Raw genomic sequence first — 26,825 nt, 5'->3', positions numbered from 1 at the left:
AATCTCCACCTTGTACACCTCAGGCATTTGAGCAGAAACAGGCAAATTCTCTGCTACACTTATGACTTAAGATTCCAGTGCTGGGATAGCAATTCAAATACCAGGAGAATCATAAATGAGGAATCTGTCTCATGTATACTGTACACTAACCCAAAGGATTTATAAATTTCACTTTTAATAAATAGCTTTTGTCAGAAAGACAATGTATCTAATTAAAAGGGTAAAGCATCACGCTTAAGATATCCCATTATGTTTTATTAATAAAACGTAAAACCAGTCAATTTTTATTTAAACCTGCAGATGAAGCTCAGAATGACTATGTGACAATATAATTGTTTCTTTTTTATATATACACTACTCTTAATTCAGTCCTTTTTTTCTGCTGAAAATTTTCAGTTATCCAACAAGGTCAATTTGAGCAACATAAATAACAGAAAAGTAGGAACTGACACTTTAAAAAAATTGAATTAAACATAAGTTGAATCTGCAAAATTCAATTTACATACAGACTACACAGAACCATAGTACAGCAGCTGAGTATAATTGGTCTATTTAAAAACCTCAGCTGTTGATCTCAAATTTGTCTTCAACATTTCAAAAGCTGTGATGAAGCACTGTATAATTACAGAATCAGGAAAGTTACAAATACATTTTAATAATAAATCAAGTCTCAAATAATAAATTGTGTATTTTCACATGACTGTCACATTGTCTTATGAACTGCATTCACAGGTCTGTTCAAGAGCATAATTTATAGAAATGCTGTACAGAAAGGCCACTGAAAGCTGCTTTATACATAGCTTTAAGTTAAATTAAGGCTTCACTTCCCATAGGTATCATGTCGATTGAGAATGATTTTGCTAAAAAAACCGCTCAATGAAGTTAGCTATCAAAGTCTAAAGCATTGATACATACAGGTAATACAAAAATCTCAGGAGCAGAGGAGGAAAAACATTACCCTTCCTAAGTTTTTACTTGTTTTCCACTAAAGTAATGGCATCCATACAATTACCGTTCTTCATGAGTGAATTTAAGATGGAGAGTGCAAGTAGGCCATTGAATTATGGGAACATTACAGTCCAAACAAATTTGCACTCACCAGATGAAAACATATAATCTCTCTTCCAGCAAAAGGGGAGAGAACATGAGAGTTGATGGTTGAGGTGGGGGGTTGAGAGTCAACAGAGAGGAATTAGCAGCAATTCTTGCTGATATTTTCCTGGCCATCTCTTGTACCTATAGTGTTTCTGCTGACCTAAGTTAACTGAGCACACAGGAAGAAGTCAAAGGGGAACCTCTGATTTGTAGGGCTCAGTACAGGAAGCTTGAAGAGTAGATTGTGTGCACTGCAGGAAACTCGAGTATTCAGTATATGTAACATGGTTGCTTTATTTTTTTCGTTCCGACACTGAACCTTATAAAAGTTGCAGAGCAGAAGGATGAACTGAGTGGTGAGGTTCATTAGTGATGCACACATTCTGTCCCACTCAATCCACAGGTGCTTCTTCAGGGCTGGCATTCAAACATGCTCTGCCCTTCCTTCAGAAGATTTTGTTCCTTTCATTTTTTTTTTGTCAAACTTTGCTTTTTGTTCCCCCATTCTCATCTGCAGTCCTGAAAACTTACAATTTCTCATTAAAATGTGTTCCGGGAAGGAAAGTGAGGGAAAGAGGGCAAGAGGCAATAAGACCCACAGTGGTTCATATAGATGTGGCTTTGCAAAATCCTTCTTCCCAACTGGTAACAATACATCTGGCACAGGCAAATCCAGCACCAGCTCAGGCTCCAGCAACTGCCTGCAAAATCTAAAATCTGTGCGTTTAATCTCAAAAACCACTGTGCTGAAACCACAACCTCCATTTGAGACCACCTGGTCCAGATCAAAATTCTTTCCAGCATAGCATCTGCTGAGTCACTGCAGTCTTTGTAAACAATTCCTTTATTTCTTGGGCATTCATCCTTTCACTGGGAGCATTATGGCTCAGAAATGCTTGGGCATCTCGCACTGTTCACAGCGAATCAGGGCTGGATGGTTGAGGAAGGTACAGGTGCTACAGTTCCATTGAGCACCTTCATCCTCCTCTTGATCTGGCACTGGCTTTGATGGTTTAACTGCAGATTTCTGTTCTGTTAGAAACAAAACGTTAGAGGGCAGTGAAAATAATGTATCCTCCCAATTTTCTCAAATACCCTGCTGAATTTATTGGTTAGAGCAGCTATAATTTACTGAAGAGAATCTTTACTGAAGGCTCTTTACTGAAGAGAAATAGTTAAGAATTCAAGAGTCATTTTCGGTTATCTACCCTCTCCTATCCATCATCATCACTTCCTGCCCAAGCTTATCTCCATCTTCACTGCTTTTAGTGGTGAGAATCATTATGTTTTTCCTTGTAAAACGTTTGTGACTGCTTGGTTTTAAAAATTCAAAGGTTTTTCAATCCTTCTTATGGAAAAGAAATCAAAAAATCCTGAAACTTGTCTAAATGCTTGGTCAAGAAGAGAGATTTCAAAGACTATCTTAAAATAGGGTGGCAGATAGAGTGGTTTAGGAAAGGAGCTCTGCATGAAGCAAAGCCACTGAATGTGGAGATACCAGTAGCAAGGCAAAATGAAGGGAGTGGGTGGAGCAAACAGAAAGAGCTTAAGCAGGAGTAGGGCAGTAGGGGCCAATTTACTGTATGTTGACTGAACTGACAGAAACAACAACCCAAGGGAAATAGTTTTACATTTATGGCAATTTGAGAAATGTGAGAACCAGCATAAACTGAACAGAACAAGTGTGATGAACAAGAAGGTTCTTGGTCTGGGCAGCAGAGTTTTGGATGAGTGGAAGTTTATGAAGTATTGAAGTTGGAGCCAACCATGTGGGAGTCTGGAGTAATTGAGCTTGAAGATAAATAAAAGCATGAGTGGAAGTTCCACTAGCAGTAATAAACATTGTTACCACAAGATAAAAATAGGCAGTCTATGAATGAGGAGGAAATAGAATTGAAAATTAACCTTGGGGTTGAAATGGACATTGAGAAAGCCAACAGTGTGGTTCAAATTGAGACAATGATTAGGAAGGGAGTGGAATCATCTCTCACAGTTGTGCCAGAGGTCACTGATGGCAAATATGTCTTCTCAATAGTTATCATAAGGAAATTGCATTTCTTCCAAGATTCCGTATCAGGCAAGGAGTTGGAACAGAGGCAATAAAAACAGTCAAGAAAGGTGTTGGAGAAATAGAGTTGGAGTCAAGAGGTTTCAGGTGACCTAATGGCAGCATTTGCATCCCTGAGCCTTTATACCAACTATATAGGTCCTTAGTTATCCAAAGACATCAGTTAGCAGGAAGTTTTGCCAGCTCACTGTTCTCTTTCTCACACATATTAATAGATATTACTAGAAGTCTAATTTAACACCCCCCCCCACCCCCATGGCCATTCTTTAAGTCTGCATGTTCCTTCAATTGGCAACCTCTCTGAGGAATGGCACAGGATACAAGGGAAAGCTGTTATAGGATCTTGCAGAAACCTCAAATGATTAATCCCCATGGACTGACATCACTTACCTATTGCTAGTCAGAATTGCAAAGGATAACTGTTGGGGACTTCAATGGCTAAATGGTGGCATCAATAGAAACACTTGCACCACTTTAACCAATTTTCTCACTAAATATCTATTCAACTCTTTCTAAGTATTACCGATGATAGTCATCACTTTGAACACAATGGATATCACTGACTTAAGGAATCTAACATTCATACATGTAAAATAGTAGTACATCATACCTAAATTACAGCTGACTGAATTCTCGCCTAACATAAGCATCATGCAGTCGCTATATAAAATCTGTAGCTTACCTTTCGGTTTGGGTGGCACAGGACCTCGAAATCCCATATTGTCATAAAAATTGTGGATGGCACTGGGTTAAAGTGTGGTCCTAGAAGGAGAATTTATTGGTTTAAAATGTAATGCAACATTAGTTGGACACATTTTCCATTTCAGGATTCAATACGTCTAAAAATATATTAACATGTTTTTATATTTCCTTGTATATGACACCGGAAAGTGGTGCAGACTATGAAAGGTGGAGCGTTAACACTATCGAAAGAGGAAAATCAGCACACTCCTATATGCCTTTGCTCACTAAACTTTCCTTCCTGGCACTCAACTGAGCCAGTACCATAAATTGTCCCCATATTCAAAATGTCACCACTGACCTCTGTCCTAATTAAGCACCACAGCTCCAAATTTCCATCCTACAATGAACTTGTCATTTCTCAGATCCGCATACACACTCCTTGTCTGAATCTTTCAACTGGGTTTCTGGCTGTCCGAAAGTTAAAAACTGCTACAAGTTTCTCTACAATGTGACTTTCCTCTGCAGCTTTCAATGTGGTTTTCACACCATAGTCCTATCAATGGGAGTTTGGTACCCTTGTGACTTAGCCAATCCTAGCCAAGGCAACTCAAAAATGGCCCTCTTAACACCAGCTTAACTGCCATACTTGCAGTCTCTCATGGACCTTGGGCCTCCAGTTAATTTATCATCTATCCCAATACAAAATAACCTGCGGAGCTGGGGTCAGGCTCCACTCATGATATGTAGTGCCATCAACCCAACTCTCTAAAAACTCCATTGCCTCTGTGCTGTCAGACTGATTTTTAGTCTTGAAGAAATTATGATGGCCTTTTGCTTAAAAAAAACAGGAGAGAACAGAACAGCTCCAATCACAAACCAAATCTGATTCCGCACCTGGTTGCGACCATCGCCTTGGGTTGAAACCTGCCCATTTTCAAACTAACATTCCATTTGACTTCAACCCAAGCTTCCAAAACTACTGTGGTATCTTAGCCTCGTTGACAACTTGATGAACCAACCCTCCAAAATTCCTTGTGTTTAATTCCCTCAATTGCTTCTGTTCCAATCTTTCTAATATTCTCTAATATCGCAATGCGCCCCACCCCCACTCTAGCCAGTCCTAATAGAGCCCAACGTCACTATCTTGAGGTTTGAAAATGTTGTGCTACAAAGGGATCTTGGAGTCCTATTACATAAAACACAAAATGTTAGCTTGCAGGTACAGCGTGCAATTCGTATGGTTATTGGAATGTTGCCCTTCATAGTAAGGGATATGGAGTGTAAAAGTAGAGGGGTTTTTTTTAATGCAGCTTTATAGGGTGCTGATGAGACTATGTTGAATCTTGGCTTCCCTATTTAAGAAAGAATATACACACACTGGAACAGTGCAGAGGTGGCTTGCTAGGTTGATGTATGAAGAAAGGTTGAATAGGTTGGGCCAGCACTCGCTGAAGTATAAAAGAATGAGGCGTATCTTATTTCAACCTAAAAGATTCCAAGGGGAAGCAACAGAATGGAGGTATCTAGAACCGGGGGTACAATTTTAGACTAGGGGTTGCCCATTTGAGATGGTGTTGAAGAGAAATTTTCTCCCCTCAGAGGACTGCGAATCTTTAGATTCTTTACTTTAGGGTGCTGGGGAGGGAGAGTCAATGAATATATTCAAGATGGAGACTGAAAGGCAATTTAAACTACAGGTGAGTCAAAGGGTATGGAGGGAGAGTGGGAAAGTTGGACTGAGGTCAAGACTGGATCTGCCATGGATTTTATTGAATGACAAAGCAGATTTAAAGCACTGCTTGGCCTATTCCCACAGAATTGCTATTGCATTTCTGTTCTCAGATCTTCATTTTTAACTACGCACAGGGTGGTGAGTTTCTTTTAAGTCATTGATGATCCTTTTATCATGTGGCTGAACTAATTATGTTTTCACAATCATTAGTTTTAACATAAATCCATTGCAACTTAAAGTCAGAAAACTGTCAGAGACACTACAAAACAGAGTTTAGAACCAGTATTAGTGTAACACATTGTTTCATTTCTAATAAATTGATAACATACCTTTAGCTTGAAATAGGTCAATCTCTTTGGTTATGCAGTCTATATCAATCTGTAGCTGCCGGTTGCTGCTACGTAATTGCTGCATTTCCTCTAACTGAAAGACCAAAATGTATATGTTGTCACTTGTAATAATTTCAAAGAAACAACACTATCAAATTAATGAGTCAGTCATAGAGTTATGTAGCATGGAAATAGGCCTTTTGGCCCAACTTGTTCATGCCGACCAAGGTGTCTTCCTGAGCTCATCCTATTTACCTGCATTGAGCCCACATCCCTCTAAAGCTTTCCTATCCAAGAACCCGTCCAAATATCTTTTAAACATTGCAATTGTACCCGGCTCTACCACTTCCTCTGGCAGTTCATTCCACATACCCACCACCCTGTGTGGAAAGTTTCCTCTCAGATCCGCTTTAAATCTTTTCCTCTCATCATAAACCTATGCTCTCCAGTTTTAGCCTCCGTTACTCTGGCAAAAAGACTGACAATCCATTTTATCTGTGCCCCTCGTGATTTTATGAACCTCTATGAGGTTACCCCTCAGCTTCCTTTGCTCCAGGGATGCTTCCAGTTTTATCTATTTGAAGCCAATTTTGAATTGTTATTAGTTGACTGCACTTCTTTGAGTGCTCACATTTACATGGAATTGAAGGCCCTTTTCAAACGTTAATTAAAATTTCTGACTCAAGAAATTAGTGTTCAGCACACAGATGATGCTCTTTATAGAACAATTATACATTTTCAGCACTGAATTCCTAGTTTGAATTAGTGGTCTTTTCTGCACTGACTAAATAAATTTTAGAGATTCACATTAATGGAAAAAAACATGCTTGACACAAAATTCTTCAATAGCCTCAGATCATTGGAAAACACCATATAACTGTGGTCAGTAAAGGTTTAGCCAAGTTATATACAAACTCTAGTGAATGGCCATGTAGGAATAACCTGAATCCCTTGTGATGAATTGTAAATATTTAACAAGACCATCGGAAATACCTTCCTATTATTAACAATAAGGGATGTTCAACCTGAAACATTAACTTTGTTCCTTTTTTCGCAGATGCTACGTTACCTGTTGAGCGTTTCCAGCATTTTCTGCTTTGATTCAAAGTTACAGCATCTAGCAGTTTTTTTTTGTTATTTTTTGTTATTTTTAACCTATTATTCTTTGAAATTATATCATGGAATTTCTATTTACATTTGGCCGAGAAGGCATTTGGAGTTTTAACATCTTAGTGTGGCACATCCTTAGTGGTGCACTGGGATTATCAGCACAGATTTTCGTGCTCAGGTTTTTCCAGTGAGACCTATCGAGCCAGAATCGCCAGGAAAATAAAATCAGCTAAATAATACTGAGTTGTGAATTATACCGATGGGATCTGGGAAGCCGAATTTGATCTTTTCATCCGCCGTTGGGTAAGGTCACTTTCCATCTCATTAACTTCACTTTTCAGTTTGTCTAACTTTTTCTTCTCCAGCTCAAGTTCTCGATGCAATCGATCCATTCTGGCTTTCTGATGCACTAATAAAGCTAGAAGGCACATCAACAAATGAGATCCAGGTAACTTAGAAGCACACAAAGCAATGATCTATGTCATAATGAATTGAGCATTAACTTCAAAAAAAAACAAATCTCCTTTTGATTTGGACACACCTTTTGATTCGGACACACCTTTTGATTCATCTACTTAGCTTTTAGAAGGCTTACTTCATTGTACATCGAAAATCTGCTAATTTGAAAATAATGCACGTGGATAAAAGTACTTTTAGGCATAACAGAAAATAATTTATGTTGAAATGCTTTGCATGTCAGTTAAGTGTTTACAATAGCATTAAACCATAGGTGCTACTGGACAATGACATCAATTCAAAGGAGTTCTCAGTTATTTTTTGTTTTTGCCTCTTGTTTTTCAACTGTTGACATTAACATTAAAGTATTATTTTGCGACCCAGCCAATTCTAAGCCGCAACTCTGTTATGGCAATTGTGCTGCATCCTTTAGATGGCAAAGCTGCTGACTGTCCAACTCTAACTTCAATCCTCACATTTATACCACTCACTCTTAATTCTAACTGAGATACGCTGACTTACATTTTTTTCTGATTTTCTCATTTAAAATTGCTTCTATATTACTTTCCCATTCTCCAACTGTTTTTCTAATACAGCTCAACAGTTTGAAGCTGCTTTCTTCCCACTGTTTACATTAGCCAAGTCTACTGTTTCTAATCCAACTGATTTGTTGATACTACTCTTCCTCTCTGGACTCTAACCTTACTGTTATTCATTTTTGTGCCATATTAGCTCAAATCCTCCCCCACTGAATATCATTTGAGAGCAGGGAGTAAAGCAGCATTGCTACAAGATGAAATGGGAGCTGGAGATAAAATTACATTGCTACTGGACAACATGAGAGCAAGGAAGCAGCATACCACTGTTGAAATACTGATAGAAATTAGTATGTACAGCAGTGATACAGTGCTGTATGAGCTACAAGGTGGAGCAAGAATGTTTCAGAAATGTGTGTGGTGTTCCCTTGTTCTCACAAGTGCTGAAAATGTTACAAAAGAGTATAATTCTAGCACCACTCAAACTGCATGCTAGAGTTTAGTTATAGGACTGTAATAAAACCCCTTTTAATACTACATTAAATGGACTCTTTTCCGCTGGCTTCGGCCTCTTGAATGTTATCAACTGACAGTCACAGTTTCACAATTTCCATTCCACATTGCTGGAATTTCCTCCCACATGCCTATCTACCCCCCTTTAAGTTCACCCCAAACATCAAACTTTTGGTCACCGCTAAATATTTCCTTCTCTGGAACATGCCCATTTCACACAGATGGTGAAGTATCTTGTGATGCTTTGCTCACGTAAAGATTTTGCATAAATGAAACTATCCTCAACAGGGAGGAAGCACCAGTTACCATACAACAACAAAGCTGTACTGTAATACTGTGTGACACAGGATAGTATTAGGAGTGTAATATTATGGAAATATATGGCATACAATACTGCCCAAACACAAAATATAATTATGAAGCTTCAATAATAAACAGCAGTGGAAGATAACAGCAGTGGAAGTGACAAAACTCAGAGAGCAGGGATTGGTGATAATACTACAAAACCAGGAGGAAAGGCCCTGGTGTAGTGATATTATAAACAGGGAGTCCAGTAGCAGGGAGCAAGACCAGCATAGGAGACACATTGCCTCATTAGCAGGAAGGAGAGTAGTAATACTGCAATACAAACGCAAACTGCAATTCAGTTGTTCAGTTATGCCTGTAATCTAGGCACAAACAAATTACAGTGGGCATGTTACAATATTGTATCTGAATATAATATTGCATCATATATAATTCCTAGATCAAGCTCAAATAATTCCTAGTGACATCATTCATATGTAACCAGTGTTATTCTAGATTCCATGTGGAGCCATTGCCCTACTTTGTGGTTAGTGAGGCTCCCGAGAGGTCTTTTGAATAAAATTCAACCACTTTAAGCAAGGAGGGAGAAAAATTCAACAACTTCAGCTAAAATGAGTGTTACACATTCCTCCCTCAAAGCACAATTTTTTAATCAATGATATAGGAACAAAGCAATCTTCTGCTCATTTAATTACCTTTAAGAATCCACTGCAAGGATTTATGATATCAGCATTCAATCTACAATTCTTTATTAATTAAAAGAAACCTATTTAGGATGCATGTAGTATAAGAGAGATAAAGTGTTAACTCCAGAGATAATACATTTTCAGAACATTATATACCTTCTGTATAGGCAGCATCATCAGATCCTGCGCTCATTCTTCGCGCTTCGTTCATTCGATCATCGAGAGTTGAAACAGGATCAGTCCCAAGCTGCAAATGCTGGACAGGTTCAGGCTCCGCATAATGATCAGGGAGGCTTAAGAGGTTGGAAGGTTCAAATGTTGGGGATGCAACCCCAGGGGAAATAGCAGGTGGCTTGTTTGGAGAAACTGTGATCTTAAAAGTGTACTTGGTATTGGGTTGGGTGACCACAACTCTAGGAGAAGTGGCAGCATTGCAATTGCCCGCACTCCGACTTTTGGGTGGATGATGACGGATGTAGGCAGGCTGAATGAAAGAGGCCTGCTGTGAGCCCACACTGACTTGTCCTGCACCACTTCGGGAGGAGGATGTTGACCCTGGGTTTGCCGATATGTATACAGTGGGCGGATTTCGCATGCCTGGTTCATCAGCAGCTGAATTTGCCGAGATATAGACCTTCGGCTGGTTGCGACCGACTATTTCCTCGCAGGAAGGAGGACTGGCAGAAATGTAGACTTTTGGCTGACCCCTGCCTACAGGGTGGGTGCTGATGGAAGGTAAAGGTGCTGTGCGAGAGCTAGAGGAACGCATCGTTGAGTTATTCCTCTGTGGCGATTCAAGTTTGATTTCAATTTGGTTTTTCCGTGGCCCCGTTGAGATATTCTGAATGTTGTACTGACTGTAAATTGGCGGCTGTGCACTGTTAGATGACTGATATGGGGGCACTTGAGAACTTGTAGGGGAGCTGATAGGCATGTACACATGAGACGTCTGATGGCTTTGCTGGCCTGGATAAGCAGACTGCTGGGATGAGGTATATGGTGAACCACACTGTGAAGTAATAGGGCTGCAGAAGCCTGGCACTTGCTCCGTATGCTGATGTGACTGCTGTGGATTCTGGAAGGTTGGCTGCTGTTGATTGTGGCTGAACGGTGAAGCGCCAGTATGTTGCCCAGATATCCAACTGGGCTGCTGTGACATCTGACGGCTTGTACTGCTTTGTGCTGTCACGTAAGGTCTAATGTAGATAGAATTACCTTGAGGACTATTAAGTACAGGCGGGGGCCCACCACGTATGTGCAATGATTTAGGAGCATTATGGCCAGTCTGAATGTTAGGTGCTAGAGTGACAGTAATAGGGTTGAACCTGGGCATTTGTTGGGCTGTGCCTGATATTCCCTTGGAGCCCAAAGGCTGAAGAAGTCCAAGTTGCTGGGGTGAAGAAGAGCTGCGACTCATGTCCATTGTTCCAAACATATTGAAGCCTCCGGCCAACTGAGTTGGTATTACTTGTGCCTCTTCTGTGGGTTCATAGCTGGTTACAGCAGTCTGGAGTGCCCCATCACTAATGCTATGAGTTAGAGTTTTGCTTCCATTTATTTGACTTCCTTCCTTCCAGCGCTGATGTACATTTGGGGACTGAACATCCAGATTGAGTTCAGACATGTGATTGTGAACTCCAGAAAAGTTAGATTCATCCAAAGAGTTCAGCTCTCCTTCTCCGTAAAGATATTTGGTGCTCTCTTGAGACAAAAACTTACAGCAAGCATCCAAATTGTTACCGTTCTAGGAAAAACAACAACAGGGAGTTAGGAAACAAAATGAATATGCCTCGCATTGATACCAAAATAAAACCAGAAATGTCTGGAAACATTTAGCAGGGCACATAGTGTCTGTAGAGACAAGAGGTAACATTTCAAATCGATGACTTCAGACCTAGAAGTTTAACCAATGGTTTTTCCTCAGATGCTGTCTGACTAGCTGAGTGCTTTGGCATTTATCAATTTTACATTGGCCTTTCAGCATCTGTTGTATTTTGTTTTCGACTTGCATTAATATTCCCTCACTGACAGTGAATTTCTGCTTAAATTACAAGAGAATACTTAGACCAAACCATAGAAAATACTCTGAAATTTCATCCCTCAATTTTCACCATTTGCCAAAAATGTTAGCAGGGTTAAACAGAAGATAAAGATGAGAGAGAGAAAGGAAGAGGAGAATGAAGAAAGAAGAAAATTGCAAGTAAGTGGTTAGCTTAGATGCCAGAAGAATGCATCACTCTTTAAACCAGTGTAATAAACTACATAAGGTGCATCTGGAGTAATAAAGCCGTGATTCAATACGCAACAGCTCTGTCACTTCAGAGTTCCTTTAGCACCTCTATAGAGCATCAGCATAGATCGGAAATGATGGAAAATACAAATCAGTTTGAAATAAAGATCATGAATAATTTTCAGGATCCTTTTAAAAAAAAAGCCACAATGAACAAGGGCGTTTAGATTTCCAAAAAGATCAATGGACCAGTTTCCACATCAGAGATCAATAGTCAAAATTAAGGACAGTGGAATCAACTTGCTCCAATTTTACTGCACCTACCTGCAGAATACAGTGGGAGACAACACACTCGGGTACTTCAGGGAACTTTTGCCGCAGGTCATGCAGAACCTGAACATCAATTTGTTGGCTTCCCTGGGCCATTCGTATTCTGCCTTACAATGATGCAAGTCTCAATCACAGCAAAACTCTTGTCTCCCATCAGGCATTTTCTAAAAGTTATGAGTTGAAATAATTAATTTCTGAACTTGGAAACATGCTAACTTAAAACCACATACATAAATTAATAAGTACTTCTACATATTTCATAGAAGTTATAGTTAATGGAATTTAGCTCAACATGTCTGTGCTGGCGTCATCGAATTCCACGTTATGTGAAGAACTGAGTAAAATTATACATAAAAAGACAGAAATCTTAAACACCTTCCCCAAAAAGTTGCAGAAACTAGGGGTCAAATGAAAATTTCAAAATGAAATTGATACTTTTGCTAGACAAGGGTTATCATTAGATATGGAAACAAGATAAGAAGATTCAGACCAGACATTATCCCACTGTATAGAAGAACAGATTCAAGGGGCCCGATGGCCAACTCGCATAAATATGTAGAAAATGCAAGATATGGGAATTTTCAGATCTCAAGTCAGTAAACATCACAGGTGTGAACAAGAGAGACATGTTGAGCTCCAAGTTCCCGTGTTTGGCACAGACAGGAAACACCACCACCAATTAACATTCATCCCACAAAAGTGCAGGGCAAGACTCTCTCTTGTGGAATTTGGTTTAACCAGATTCTGACATTCAAAGGCATACCCATCACAGACATTCTCCACCCACCCCATTATCACCCTGGGCGTGACCACTGAGAGAACACACAACTGAACCAGCCTCAAATACTGTGGCTATAAGAGCAGGTTGGAAGCTGGTATCCTGCAGTGAATGTCTCATCTCCCCACATCCCAAAGCCTTTCCACTACCTACAAGGCACATGAAGAGAATGGTGAACATTCTCCACTTGCCTGGATTGGTAGAACACCAATTACTCAAGAAACTCGACATCACCCAGAACAAAGCAGTCTGCTTAAATGGCACCCTATCTGCCACCCTGAATATCCACCACTCATGTACAGTGGCTGCACTGTGTGCCATCTGCAAACTACATTGCAGTTGCTCACTTAGGCTATTTCAAAAACACCACCCAAAACCCACAACCTCTATCACCAAGAAGGATAAGGGCAGCAGGGACATGGAAACACTATGACCTGCAGATCCCCAAAGTTGCACACCACCCTGATGTGGAAATAAAGAGGTCCTTTGTTGGCACTGAGTCTAAATTCTGGAAGTCCACGCATTAGCACTGTGGAAATATGTCCACCAGACTTCACAGGGGCAATTAGAATGGGCAATAACTGCTGGCCTTGCTAGTGATGCCCAGATTGCAAAAAAATGAATAAACAAAAATAATACAAAGAGGAACAGTAATTCCAGGAAAACATTAAAAAAAAGACGGTCACTCTGTAGCAAGAGAGGACTAGCAAACAGAGTAAGGAAGCTGGTCACGCACAGGGAGCAGGAGAATAATGGACTCTGATAGAAGTTCCTGGAATGCACTATGCTGGATGCCCCATGACGTAGACAAAACCAATGACTCTGTAAAGGAAATAATGAACTGCAGAAGCACGGAGTAAAACCAGGTATGGGTGGAAGGAGGAAGAGGGTGGGGGTGGTGTGAGAGCACCGATTACTTTGAGGGATGACTATTAAAGACATCTATTAGGGTTCACCATGGCTGAAATTAGAAACACCAGTTCAGTGTGCTGCTTCCCAGGTGCCAGAGTAAGGAACAAAGCTGGTTGTAATAAATGGGTATTAGCAGAATCTCTATATAGACTTTTATCACAGCCAATTTCTAGACCTTCATCTATATGGTTCTCATCAGAAGCCCAAATTCTGTCTTTTTCCTTTAGCAACTACCCAAATCTTTATTATTCTACCCCATCCATCCAATTTTGGAGCATGGCAATAGAGTAATCTGTAAAGTGAAATTGTTCAAAAATTATGGTAGGAAAGTTTAAAGAATGCAGTTCTTTCCTTCTGCTTTGTCAGACTATATCTATAAGGCATGGAGCATGGGGGTGGTTGTGGTTTAGCAGCATAGTGAAGAAAAAAACAATGTGGTGATGGACTTCATTTATGTTGGTTCCCTTGATGTTTGTCAGAAGGCAGAATGCAGAGGAGAATAGGTTTGGCAGAACTAGTGCTTGTGTAGCCAGAAGGTTGAGGTGTTTCCAAGTCTGCAACGTTTGCAGAAATAGCTGCAACATTCGTTTAAGCATCTTGTAACTACTTCTGGACAATAAATAAATGCCATTTTCCTTCAATAAACTAATATCATAGCTGCATAAATACACTGCAGGCTATATCTCTGCTTCCCTGGAAAAAAAAACACTTGGCTACTTTTATTGCTTGAGAAATGGTGAAGAGTAGGGCTTACAGCCAGTATTGACTAGGGCTGGCTCCATCCCCATCAAACAAATGCTGTTACATCAGAAGAAAATACTTCTCCACGACGTGACTCTGAAAGTGCTTTCTTTGGATAAAGCCCCGATAAACCATTACTACACATTGTATATGGGCATTCAGCACCAACTGCAGACTTCATGGAAAGTGAGACTATATAATTGGGACATATCGATCATCTAATTCTAAAACCTTACATTCTTAACTTCATATTTCCATCCTAAACCCCTCTGTCCACATTCATAATGGAAGTTTCCCATGTAAATCTGTCAACCTGTAATTATCTCTCATTGAGATGGTACAGCAGCACCTTTTTTTTAAAAAAAAGCAGATATGGTACAATTGCATCATGACAAATTGACAGCAGTGGCAAACATTACAAATATGGACACAAAAACTGAGAAAGTTCACAGATGCACCTAGGCATGCTATTTTTTTTTAAAAACACATCTTGGAGATCAACATCAGGTCATCATACAAAACATTAATTGATTAACAAGGCATCTGAGTCTTTTCCCCGCTCAACAACTAATCATTGTTTCACTCACCCACCGTGGCTGGAAAACTTTTACGAAAACAAATGACTGCTTCCAAAGAGTAAACGTGAAGACTGCCTGTTTCTGTGGTTCTCTCTCTCAGCTTGACTCACTGTCTGAAAAAGAGAAATATTCAAAGTTGAAAACTTATTGTAATTCATTATCTAGTTTTATAGAACATAACAGCACAGTACAGACCCTTTGGCCCACGATGTTGTGCCAACATTTTATCCTGCTCTAATATCTATCTAACCCTTCTCTCCCACAAAGCTTTCCCATTTTTCTACCATTCATGTGGCTATCTAAGAGTCTCTGAAATGTCCCTAAAGTACCTGCCCCCACAACTTCCGCCGGCTTCCTCCAATCACCTTAAAATTATGCCCCCTCGTGTTAGCCATTTTTGCCCTGGGAAAAAATTTCTGATTGTCCACACAATCTATGCCTCTTATCACCTTGTACACCCCTATCAAGTCACCTCTTATCCTCCTTCTCTCCAAAGTGAAAAGCACTAGTTCACTCAACCTATCCTCATAAGACATGCTCTTCAATCGAGGCAGCATCCTTTTAAATCTCCTCTGCACCTCTCTAAAGCTTCCACATCCTTCCTATAATGAGGTGACCAGAATTGAACACAATACTCCAAGAGTGGTCTAACCAGAGTTATATAGAGCTGCAACATTACCTTGTGGCTCTTGAACTCAATACCCCGACTAATGAAGGCCAACACACCATATGCCTTCTTAACAACCCTATCGATCTGCACAGCAACCTTGAGGCATCTATGGATGTGGACCCCAAGATCCCTCAGTTCCTCCACACTGCTAAGAGTCCTGCCATTAACCTTGTTTTCTGCCTTCAAATTCCATCTTCAAAGTGTATCACTTCCTACTTTTCCGGGTTGAACTCCATCTGCCACTTCTCAGCCCAGGTCTGCATCCTATCAATGTCCTGTTGTAATCTACAGCAACCTTCTACACTATCCACAACACCACCAACCTTCGTGTCATCAGCAAACTTATTAACCCACCCATCCACATCCTCATCCAAGTTATTTAAAAATTACAAATAGCAGGGGTCCCAGAACAGATCCCTGCGGAACACCACTGGTCACTGACCTCCAGGCAGAAGATGCTCCATCTACCACCACCCTGTGTCTTCTATGGGTGAGCCAATTCTGAATCCACACCACCAAGTTTCCCTGGATCCCATGCCTCCTGACTTTCTGAATGAGCCTTTTATGAGGAACCTTATTAAATGCCTAATTCTGTTATTTGTAAAAAAAAAAAATCCAGATATAGTTATACAGAGACATTATTTCAGTTTTTTCAAGGGAATACATTCTTGGTAATGAAAAATGTATAAAATTAGGCATGTGTATATAAACACAAGAGAATACGTGCAGGAGTGGGCCACCTGATACCTCAAGCCTGACCCATCATTCAATATGATCATGGCTGGTCTACGTTGGCCTCAACTCCTCTTCTGTGCCAGTACTCCTTAGTTTTCAATTCCTCAGTCTTTCAAAAATTTATCTACCCCTACCTTAAATGCTTCTAATAATCTAGTCTCTACAACACTCTGGGGAAAAAAGTTCCAGGAGATTCACCATCCTCCGCAAAAAGAAATGTCCACACACCTCCATTTTAAATGACTGGTCCCTTATCTTGTAATCATGTTCCCTTGTTTAAAACTCACTCACTACTGAAAACATCTCAATATCTACTCTGTCACACCCTTTTAGGACCTTAAGTGTCTCAATAAGGTCACCCCTCAGTCTTCTAAACTCCAAAGAATTCAGACCTAAACTGCTTAGCCTCTCTGGAAAGGACAATCCTCGCATCCAAGAAATTATCCTATTGAATCTTCTTTGGACTATTTTCAATACCGTATCTTTCTTAAGTAAGGGGACCAAAACTCTGCGCAGTACTTCAGATGTGATCTCACCAACACCCTGTACAATAGTGACAAAGATGTAATCATCACTAGCACCTTGATAATGGTTCTCTCTCAGACTAAGGTTTTTGAAATTAATTTTCCAAATTTTCAAATTATCTTGAAAATAGCCACGTACGTACAGGCTACAAAAACCACACGTACCATATGTCAAGCTAACTCCAAAATTCTCTCTGCATGCATTCCAATTGATTAAAAAAAAAGTTAAAGATGTGACTTTTCAAAGAAGGTGAGAATTTCCAGAAGTCAACACGAAATAAAAACATTTAAAAGGCTGATAAACAAGAATATGGGAAAGTTTGATCATGTTACATTATGAGTAAAATAAGTGGGACAATAAAATGTTAAATCACCAAATAGGTTCAAACAGAATTTGCATATGAGATTCTAAATCCTTCATCAGAATCAAATTCTACATCAGAAGCATTGACAGATGCTTGCAAAAAGCCATTCGCCTGAAAGGTTAACCATGTCGTTCTCTGCAGAGATGTTGCCAGACTTATTACATTTTCTGTTACTTTAAAGCATTTATAACCCACGAAAGTGCTGTCTAATATGCTGACACAGGAGGTCATTCACTTCATCAGATCCACACTGACTCCAGGGAAGCAATTCTATTAGTCTTATTACCTTCTCCCCCAGTTATTTTCTCACACATTTTCACCCCCTCTTTGATTCTTTTTGCCATTAACCTACACTAAGGGGTAATTTACAGCAGCTAGTTAACCTACCAGCTCAACTTTGGGATCTGGGAGGAAACAGGAGCATCCAAAGGAAACCCATAGAGTCACAGAGAGAACATACAAACTCCGCAATGATAGCACCCAAGGTTAGGACTGAACTCCATCTCTGGAGTTGTGCAACAGCAGCACTTCATCTCCAAATATTTCTCTGTAAGGTTTTCAGCATCAGCTTTTTGCTGAAGAATCAGCTGATTCCCCGACTCACTTTTCAGAATTGTTCTTCAAATAGTTTCTCAACCTATTCATTCATGATTAACATCTGCTTTACCTTTGACCAATCAACAACAAAAAAAGAGTGATGAGGAATTATACAACAGGAATTATGTGCAGTACAAGACTTTTAATGTACAACCAGTAGAACTTTCAGGACACACTGTATAGTCACAATGAACAAGAATACATGTATACATCTCAGCTCCCTCAAATGCCTGGCCTTGAACTATACTTTTGCCCTCAAAGATTGCCAACAATTTTAAGAACAAACCGCTAATTTTCTTCTGAATTGTGAACAATGTGCATGAGTGGCATGCACATACAATTTAAACAGAGTGTTAGGCACAAGTACACTGAGTGAGAGCCCAAATGAGGGCTTAAAGTCATATTTTTTTTACCTCTTTTGATTAAAGTACAGATTCTGCATATTTCCATTTTGCTTGCAACCCAAGCACTAATGTGACTAATGAAAAGTTAAGGGTAGGACATGAAGTCTATAATACAATTATACTAATCATTATGTATATTTTCCAACCACTATCAACTAAGGTCAAAAATGCTTTAGCCATAGATTTTTTTTAACTCAAAATGGGTAATGTAACTCGGTGACAATTTTTCAGTTCAGTAACTTATTCAAAAATTTATGGGATCCATCTCAGGCAAGATCATTTATCACTGATAAAAAACCCCAAAGCTCAGTTAGTACATTTTTTTTAAAATCATAGGATTCATTGCAAAAGAGGCCACTTGATCCTCTGAATGAGTTATCCAATTTGTGCCAGTACCCTGCTCTATATTCATTACTTTTTTTAAAAAAACATTTCGAATACGAATTCAATTCCCTTCTGAAAGTTACTTAATAGTGTATCACAATTTTTTCAGCTGCTTCATTCGAGCTGAAAACCTTCTAACCTTTTCATTCCAATACCCAAGGGCCTGAAAACTATAACATATGAAAGCTTACACTGTCAATGCTCATTCAACTCAGAAAATACATTCTTATGATTTATGTGAACAGCAACCAATAAGGAGAAACCACCAAACATAAGTTGCCAGCAAACATGAACCAGTAATTCAAATTCCCTTTACCCAGGTTTAGAATGGTCCTATGGACTGGGGATCTCAGCTGCAAGGTTAAACAGGAATTAAGCTGGGGTTGTTCTCCTTGGAGATAAGAAAGTTGAGGGACAATGGGATAGAGTCATACAGTATCATGACTACTTTAGCCAGGGGAAAAAGATGGGAGCAGCTGCCATTAGTTAATGATCCAAGGACCACAGATCTGAGATTTTCACCAAAAATATACATGGACATAAGAGGAAAAACATTTAAGCAGCGTAGGTAGAAGCTGGAATTCACTGTGTTGGAATAGATTCAATTAGCACTTTCAATAGGTAATTGGAAAGCTTTTTGAAGAAAAGTAATTTGCAGGGCTAACTGGTGAAAAAACAAGTGAATATGATCGATAGGATTGTTCTGCCAGACCAGGTATAAACTTAATGAACCGAGTGGCAGCCTCCTGTGCCCTAACCTACAATCTATAAAAAGCTGAGCTTAGTCACATTCAACTATTTCACAAAGAAAAATACTTTTAAAATAGCCATTTTGTAATTTTGTGCTAATTGAAACAGAACTAAAAACAAAGGATCTATTTTTCTCTTTCACACGCTGATTGACTCAGAAAAGCATTTTTATGTGAATGCCTTTCACAACCTTAGGATTCCCCAAAGTGCTTTTGAAGTGTAGTCACTGCCACAATACAGGAAATGTGGTAGCCAATTTTGCCCACAGCAAGGTACCAAGTCAGGAATATTATTATGACCAGATAATCTTATTACAACCAGTTTATTGGTTGTAGATGCTGGCTACACAAAAAAATTTAAGTACTTTCCACCAGGTTAGACATGGGATAATTTGATGACAAATTGAAAAACAACTCAGTATTTGTTGAAGGTTGCTTTGAAAATATTTGGGGAATAAAGGCATACAGAAATACTGATATAAAAGAAATGAACATTCCCGAATGAGTCTTCCACTTGCACTCAGAAAAGTACCAGCTGGGCAGGATGAAAAACTGCACAATTCTATAAATCCTCAGTTGAGGACCATAACCTAGGAGAAAAAAACTCTCAGCTTCAGGCTTTTGAGAGTCTGAAGCCTTGAGCTGGAAATATTGAAACAACACAAAAACAGTCGTGTTTAATCCTGTTATTTTAAAATTTGTAATTTATGTGAGATCACTTATATTGAGCCTGTGGTCAGGAGGCTAAAAGGAAATACTCATTTTGTACCTCCCCCATTTCAAACAGGTCACTTTTTTCCATGTTAATTAATCATGAGTAGAATACAGTCACTTTGTCAACTAAAAGAAATTTATATACCATGGATTTACTCTTAAACCATGATCAGAGGTTTAAGATTCAGGTACCTGAGGCTGTGTTGACTTAAAAATGTTTATGACAAGCAACCAACTCAAATTGTATGTTTTAAATGTTAGATCAAATTAATTATCTTTCTAATGTAGAGATTAGGCTGTGTTTCTGAGCGAATGACCCCTTTAATTTGACTCTCAAAACAAAAACAGCTGGGAGGCCCAGTTTACCATTAAGCCTATCCCATGGTTCCAGCACCTTGCTCACTGACAGGTCCTTTCACTGGTCCAGCATCTAATGTACCATCAGCTCCATCCCCAAGGCCAGAGACTCTGCATCTGTATTACTGTCAGCCCAACGCTGGAGTACCATGAGCTGTGAGTGTTTTTTTTCCTCACAACAGATCATTTGCACCTTCAGGATATCTTTCACAGAGGCCTTGAAAGTAACCAGTAATACCACAGGCTCACACAACCTGAATTCCACAAAAGCACTCAAATGTTTCAGGGGTTTTTCCTCAGTATTTCCTGTGCATAGTCTACATAAATGCAGTCTCTGAGGAACTGAAGTAAAATTGCTATTTCAATAATATTACACTTACTATGAAGCTCCCTTTCAGTGTAACATATATATCTGTCAGTTTTATGCTGTTTTGCCACACTTAATAATCTACTGACCTTTTGGCTGCCAGGAATCTGCACACAATCTAGTTTGATAATCCAGTGAAGTACCCAAAGGTATGCCAACTTTATAGGATGAAGCATTAAACTGGTATTCCATCTCCTTTCTCTTGGAGGACCCATGGTACTATTTCAAAAAAGAACCAAGGAGCTCTCTCTAGAAATGGTGCTAATCTCTCAACCAACATCACCCAAGTCAGATGATCTGATCATTATCACAAGGTTATTAGTGAGAGCTTAGTATGGATAAATTTGCTGCATTTCCATGCTTTACAATAGTAACAACATTTCAATTAAAAATAAAAATCAAAAGTACCACAGGTGCTGAAAATCTGAAACAAAAGCAGAACATACTGGAAATACTCTGTCAAGCAGCATCGGTGGAAGGAGAAAATGAGTTAATGTTTCAGGTCAAAGACCCTTCTTGCCTGAACTGCTGAGTGTTCCAGCATTTCCTATTTTAATTAGTACTTAATTGGCTGTCAAGTACTTTGGAATGTGGCAAAATTGGAAAAGGCACTATATAAAACAGGTCTTTCTTCTTTACTTACCTCAGATTGGCTCATTCTTCTCATATCACTGACGACGACTTCTCCTCCCAACTGCATTGCCCAAATCCAGAAGATTGTCTGCACAAATGACCAATATGTAAAATTAATTGTAAGTGACATACTCATATAAAAAAGGTATGAAAATTCACTTGACTTTTCCCTCTCACCTTCACTATACAGCCTCCAGAACTATTGTTTGATTACTCTTAAAAAATCTTCCTCTCCAAATTGTTAAAAAATTACTTGCTCTTATGGGCCTTTAAGAAGAACACTCCGAACATTTTTGATTAAGCCACTCACACTAAAAAAAAAGAAAAAATACCACCCAAAATTGTTAACGCTCAGGCTCTTCCCAGAGTGGACAGTGCTTCAACCGAAGAGTTTCAAAGCAAGATCATAAGAAATTCAGTTATGGTGCCAAAAAAAGCAGTAGCACAAATTTTAACTAAAAGGGAAATAAACCCACACCAGAATGAAAAAGAGAGGCCTTTGAAGGCATACAAGAACACCAAACAGGGGCCACACTGCGAAACAAGCTTTATGTTCTATCATACACTGTTTACCAAAATAGATAATCAGGCTCTAACCACAGCAACAGGACCTCTTCAAACATTTTACTTTCCTTTTGCCCAAAGCTCCCCCATTCTATAATCTAATATTTGGGTTTGTATACATCATAGATCTCACTGCTTCTAAATATGATATATGCCTATCCTTGTTCCATCAATCTTCACCAAGGCCTTTTCACAGAATATCTTGCTTCTACATTTCATTCTTCTACACATGGGTTCTAAAAACCTTTACATCACCTCCTGTTCTTAAGACTTTTATTTAACTCAACGACAACACTCACTTTTAAAGGCAATTAGAGTACAGGGATACTTAAAAAGATAAAAACAAGGTCAGGCCAGAGAAAAATCCAACCAATGGAAAACGAACTCTGTAGACCCAGGGTCTTGTCTCAATCAAGAATGATTTGGTATGCAAAGAGCAGATAAACACAGTACATGCATAACCCATTAGAGAAAAAGACTCACCTAAAAAAAAACTGATACATGGGCAATTAAGAACACATTGGGGCTCATTAGTTAAAAAAAAGGATTAGTTGGGTTGGGGTAAGACTGCCAGAAAATGAAGGAGGCAATCCTTTCTGTGAAAATGGAATGGTATAAATATTAAACAAATATTCTCTGGTTTTGCTTCAGAGATGTATAATGGGACTGCAGAATTATCAGAAGTGGGCCTAGAACTATTCAGTGGTTGGGGACAGTGGTTTGGTCATTGAAAGTGCAATAGGACCAACATAGTGACCTGGTGGTTTTCACCCAAGGATCCCAAGAGAGATTCTAATTGTAATTCCCTCAAACTGTAGAAAGGAAATTTTTTTCTAGTTTAATTGTTGCCAAACAATTGGAACCATATGAGATATAATGAATAATGAAGAATGAATAGCCAATCAACACAGCTATTCAAAGGCTGGTCATGTTTGATCAACCTTTTAAAATAATTTGAATCAGTAAGAGGATACATTAAGGAAATATAGTGCATATAGTTTACAAGGATTTTCAAAAGGAGATGCAAATCATGTGGATTTTCAAAAAAGCTTTTTGGATGCACTAGACAAGACTAGATGAAATAGCAAGGATATCTGCAACAGGAATTAAAGAAGAGAGAAACAAAGGACAATGGGTAGAGGAAGATATGATCAGTGGTACTCAAAAGAATTAAGTCTTAGAACTTCTCTTGTTATCTACAACAAAAAAATGGATTTAAGAATGGACGTCGCAGTGATATTAGCTTACGAAAAGAAACCGGGGAGTATAGTAAATTGCAATGAAGAGCAAGTCAGACTCTAGGGGGGGTTGAGGCAGATGAAATTCAAAGTAGAAAAATAACAACTAATGCATTCTGTAAAAAAAAGGAAAGTAAATATGTTTTAATCAATAAGATTTTAACTGGGTTAGAGAGGAGCAGAGCGATCTTGGTGTGTAAAAAAAACTGGTTTTAAATGGTACCAGTGCAAGCCAACATGGTTAGAGAAACAGTAAAAGCAATTCTTGGTATTGTGTCCAAATGTAAAGAAGCTTGCATGAAACTTCCATATTTGGTGCAGTACAGTTTTGAGCATGACTATTAAGAGAAGAGAAAAACTTTTAAAGAATAGGTTCAACAGGATGTTACCAGTGGTTTACAAACTTACAGATCTGAAGGGATTTTGATTATTTATTCATTTTTCAGGCCAGCATTTATTGCCCATCTCTAATTGTCTCAAGAAGTTGGGAAATGAAAGCTGACTTGATGGAGCTCAATGGAACTCCTCTGGTTACAAACCCAACAATCAATGGATATATTTTTTCCCTGTCAACTCTATCAAAACAAGATTTTCAGCATCAAAATAATTTTAACCATTTCAGCCAAGTAGAGCAGGAAGACTTTTCATGATTACAGTGGTTCCTTTGTCAATAATGGTTTGAAGCAACTGTGTTAAGAAAATCACAGAGTCAAAGGGAAAATTAGGGGGGGAAAAACTTTTATGTGGATGTTGAACTCCCTGCCACAAACTGTGGTCAAAGCAGAGCCAGTAAATACACTAAAAATGCAATTAAATAACTGCTGCAATTGGTGAAATCATTAAGAGGTCTGGGATTTGGCGAGGTAGCTTACGTGGATAATTCAATACCCTCACAGACCTGAAAGACAATGCTCAGAGCCTATGCTGAACAACGTGTGATGCAGTGAAATTTTTACACACAAAAATTAGGCAAGAATTCCAGAAATGAAACTGAATGGTCTGCAGCAGAGTAAACAGTACAGACACTGAATGCAAGTTCATGATTTCTGTTTCACAAACAGCAAGGAATATCATCCTTCCTCATTGATCCAACCTTGATAACCCAATTCTAGCAGAGAATGTGGGACTTAAATACATCAGAGCTATAACATGTTAAATCTTAACTGGGCTCATTGCTAGCATTCCACCTCAGGATTTGGAGGTTCAAGGCCTACTCCAGGGGCTCAAGCATAATAACTAGGCTGTCACCCCAGTACAAGACTGAAAGAGTACCACATAATTGGGGAGGCTCTATATCTTGGGTGAAATGTTGAACCAAAACCTCCACCTGATCTTTTAGGTGGATGTAAAAGCTTGCAGGTACTCTTTCAAAGGTACACTCAACAATCTTGGTGAATATTTATCCTTCAACCAACTCTGATAAAAAATATGATTATTGGACATCATCTTCAAAAATGTCAGAGATAATCCATGCTAAATGGCTGCTCCATTCTCTATATTAGAGCAAAAGTGCTTGACTGACTGTCAACCACTCTAAGCTATTCTGAAAGAGGTACAAGCTTCTTTCTTTAAGCACTACCAGATGTCCGAAAAAAGTAACAAAATGAACATATATTGAAAGGGGTTATATTCAATGACTCAAGTACACAAGCTGACATTATTCACCATGTCAAGGCATCTACAGTATCACGGAGATGAAAGAATATCTTGTCAACTCCAATTCCAAAGGGCATTAGCTCAAAACATTAACTATTTTTCACTTCACTGTTGCTGTCTGACCTGAGTACCTGCAGCATTTTTTTTAATATCAGATCTTCAGCATCTGCAGTAATTTGCTTTTAAGATAATTGGCGAAGGAAACAAGGCGGAAAGAAGAGAATTTGGTTGGTGATCTGCACTTCCTGAAAACTGGAAGCAGATTCAATAGTAACTTCCAAAGATACTTAAAGGAAAAGTTTACAGGGTGAAAGAGTTTGGTTTATTGAATAGCTCTACATAAAAGACAGCTGGGTGGAACAGTCCCTCCGATTCTCTATTTGATTTTGGTCAGAATGGTAACCAAGATATAGAAATCCATCACAGCTTTCAGAGTTCAATCAGCACAAGCTAAGAGAAATCAAGGATTAGAGTTCATCCAGGATGCACTGCTGGGATTGACCAGCATCCTATTTGTCCAGGTGGAATCAAAGTATTGGGACATGAATTTGTAAACTTATCTGAAATCAACCATCAAGAATCCCAATTATACAGTGACATATCTTTCTCTCTTGGCTTCAATACTCAGACAAGGTGGGTTGTGGAAATTACCGGTGATTTGATCTGTTCAGGCAGTAGATTACTGAAACTGCCATAGACAGACAGAAGAACTTACATTCTTCATCATGTCAACTTTAATCTAATTTGACTCCAAGTATGTGCAGATCACATCTGACTACCCTGAGGGAATAATCTGACAACTCATTCTGGCAACTGACAATATTCATTATCTCTCTATGGACAAACAGCAACTCAGTGTGCAAAGTAAGCACTTGGGTCACTCTGAGACATTAATGAGAGCTCATGATCAGTACTGTAGAGGCAAACACTGAGCACTCAGGCCAGTCTCAACCACGTTGTTACCTGGAACCTAACAGTCAAGTTACACCTACCCATACAATAAAAGACATCAAACTTAGGCCACAAACCCACAATTACAAAAGGGAAGGCCCTGACCAACAGTCACAGACCATACCAATGGACTAAAACTCAGAGAACAAGTGATTCAGGCCACAAGTGAGAAGACACCCGGGAAGAGTCATCCTGGCCACAATAACTTATTCCAACAAAGACACTGGACTGGCCGTGCTGCCAGGGCCCAGGGATCCAAGCTGCACCTCCAGGGATCAGGACCTGGGAGCCGGGCCACACTGCCCAGGACCCTGGTGCCTAGTGCTCAGGCCACCCCGCCAAGGCCCTGGCACCCAGGCCATAAGCCAGGCCCTTGGACCTAGCGCTCAGACCACCCAAACCCCCAATGATCCTGGATAAATGTGGCTCCTGGACGTGGCAACGAAGCGGACCTGCCCCGCACCGCCTGGATATAGGATCTGCTCGGGGTGTCGAGGGGGCGGGGCTGGCAGACGGCAGCCCCGGGGGAGGGGTGGGGGGCGGTGACAGCCGGGCCATACGGTAGGTCCCGGGCCCCGCAGCCGCCACTGCCGGCAGCCCGGCTGGGTGCGATGTGCTGCCGCGCCAAATGCCTCGTCCCCCTCCCCCCGCCCCACTTCGCTGCCGCCGCTTACCGTCGCCGGCGCGGCGCCGCTCCTCCCCCACCCTCTCTCTCTCTCTCTCCCCAGACGGAAGCGGCCCGGCTCCACCCACCCGGCCCGCCGGCCGGATCGCTCTCAGGGGCGGCCGTCACCGAGCCAAGCGAAACCAAAATACCAGCACAACATGGCGGG

At 39.8% G+C, this 26,825-nt stretch overlaps 1 protein-coding gene across 1 annotated transcript; it reads right to left on the bottom strand.

The window, feature by feature from the left end:
• Nucleotides 1-226: 226 nt before the first annotated feature.
• On the bottom strand, nucleotides 227-26,825 carry tab2 (TGF-beta activated kinase 1 (MAP3K7) binding protein 2). Its single transcript, XM_052012549.1, is given in 10 exon segments — nucleotides 227-2,127; nucleotides 3,846-3,908; nucleotides 3,911-3,925; nucleotides 5,909-6,002; nucleotides 7,276-7,436; nucleotides 9,672-11,259; nucleotides 12,070-12,239; nucleotides 15,094-15,197; nucleotides 21,594-21,671; nucleotides 26,667-26,825. Coding segments are annotated over 7 exon segments (2,169 nt in total). The 5' UTR covers nucleotides 12,172-12,239; nucleotides 15,094-15,197; nucleotides 21,594-21,671; nucleotides 26,667-26,825; the 3' UTR covers nucleotides 227-1,981.

The sequence above is a fragment of the Pristis pectinata genome, chromosome 3, assembly GCF_009764475.1.
Source record: "Pristis pectinata isolate sPriPec2 chromosome 3, sPriPec2.1.pri, whole genome shotgun sequence".
Taxonomy (NCBI): domain Eukaryota; kingdom Metazoa; phylum Chordata; class Chondrichthyes; order Rhinopristiformes; family Pristidae; genus Pristis; species Pristis pectinata.
The sequence above is the reverse complement of the archived record's forward strand: the minus strand, read 5'-3'. Positions and strand labels throughout refer to the sequence as shown.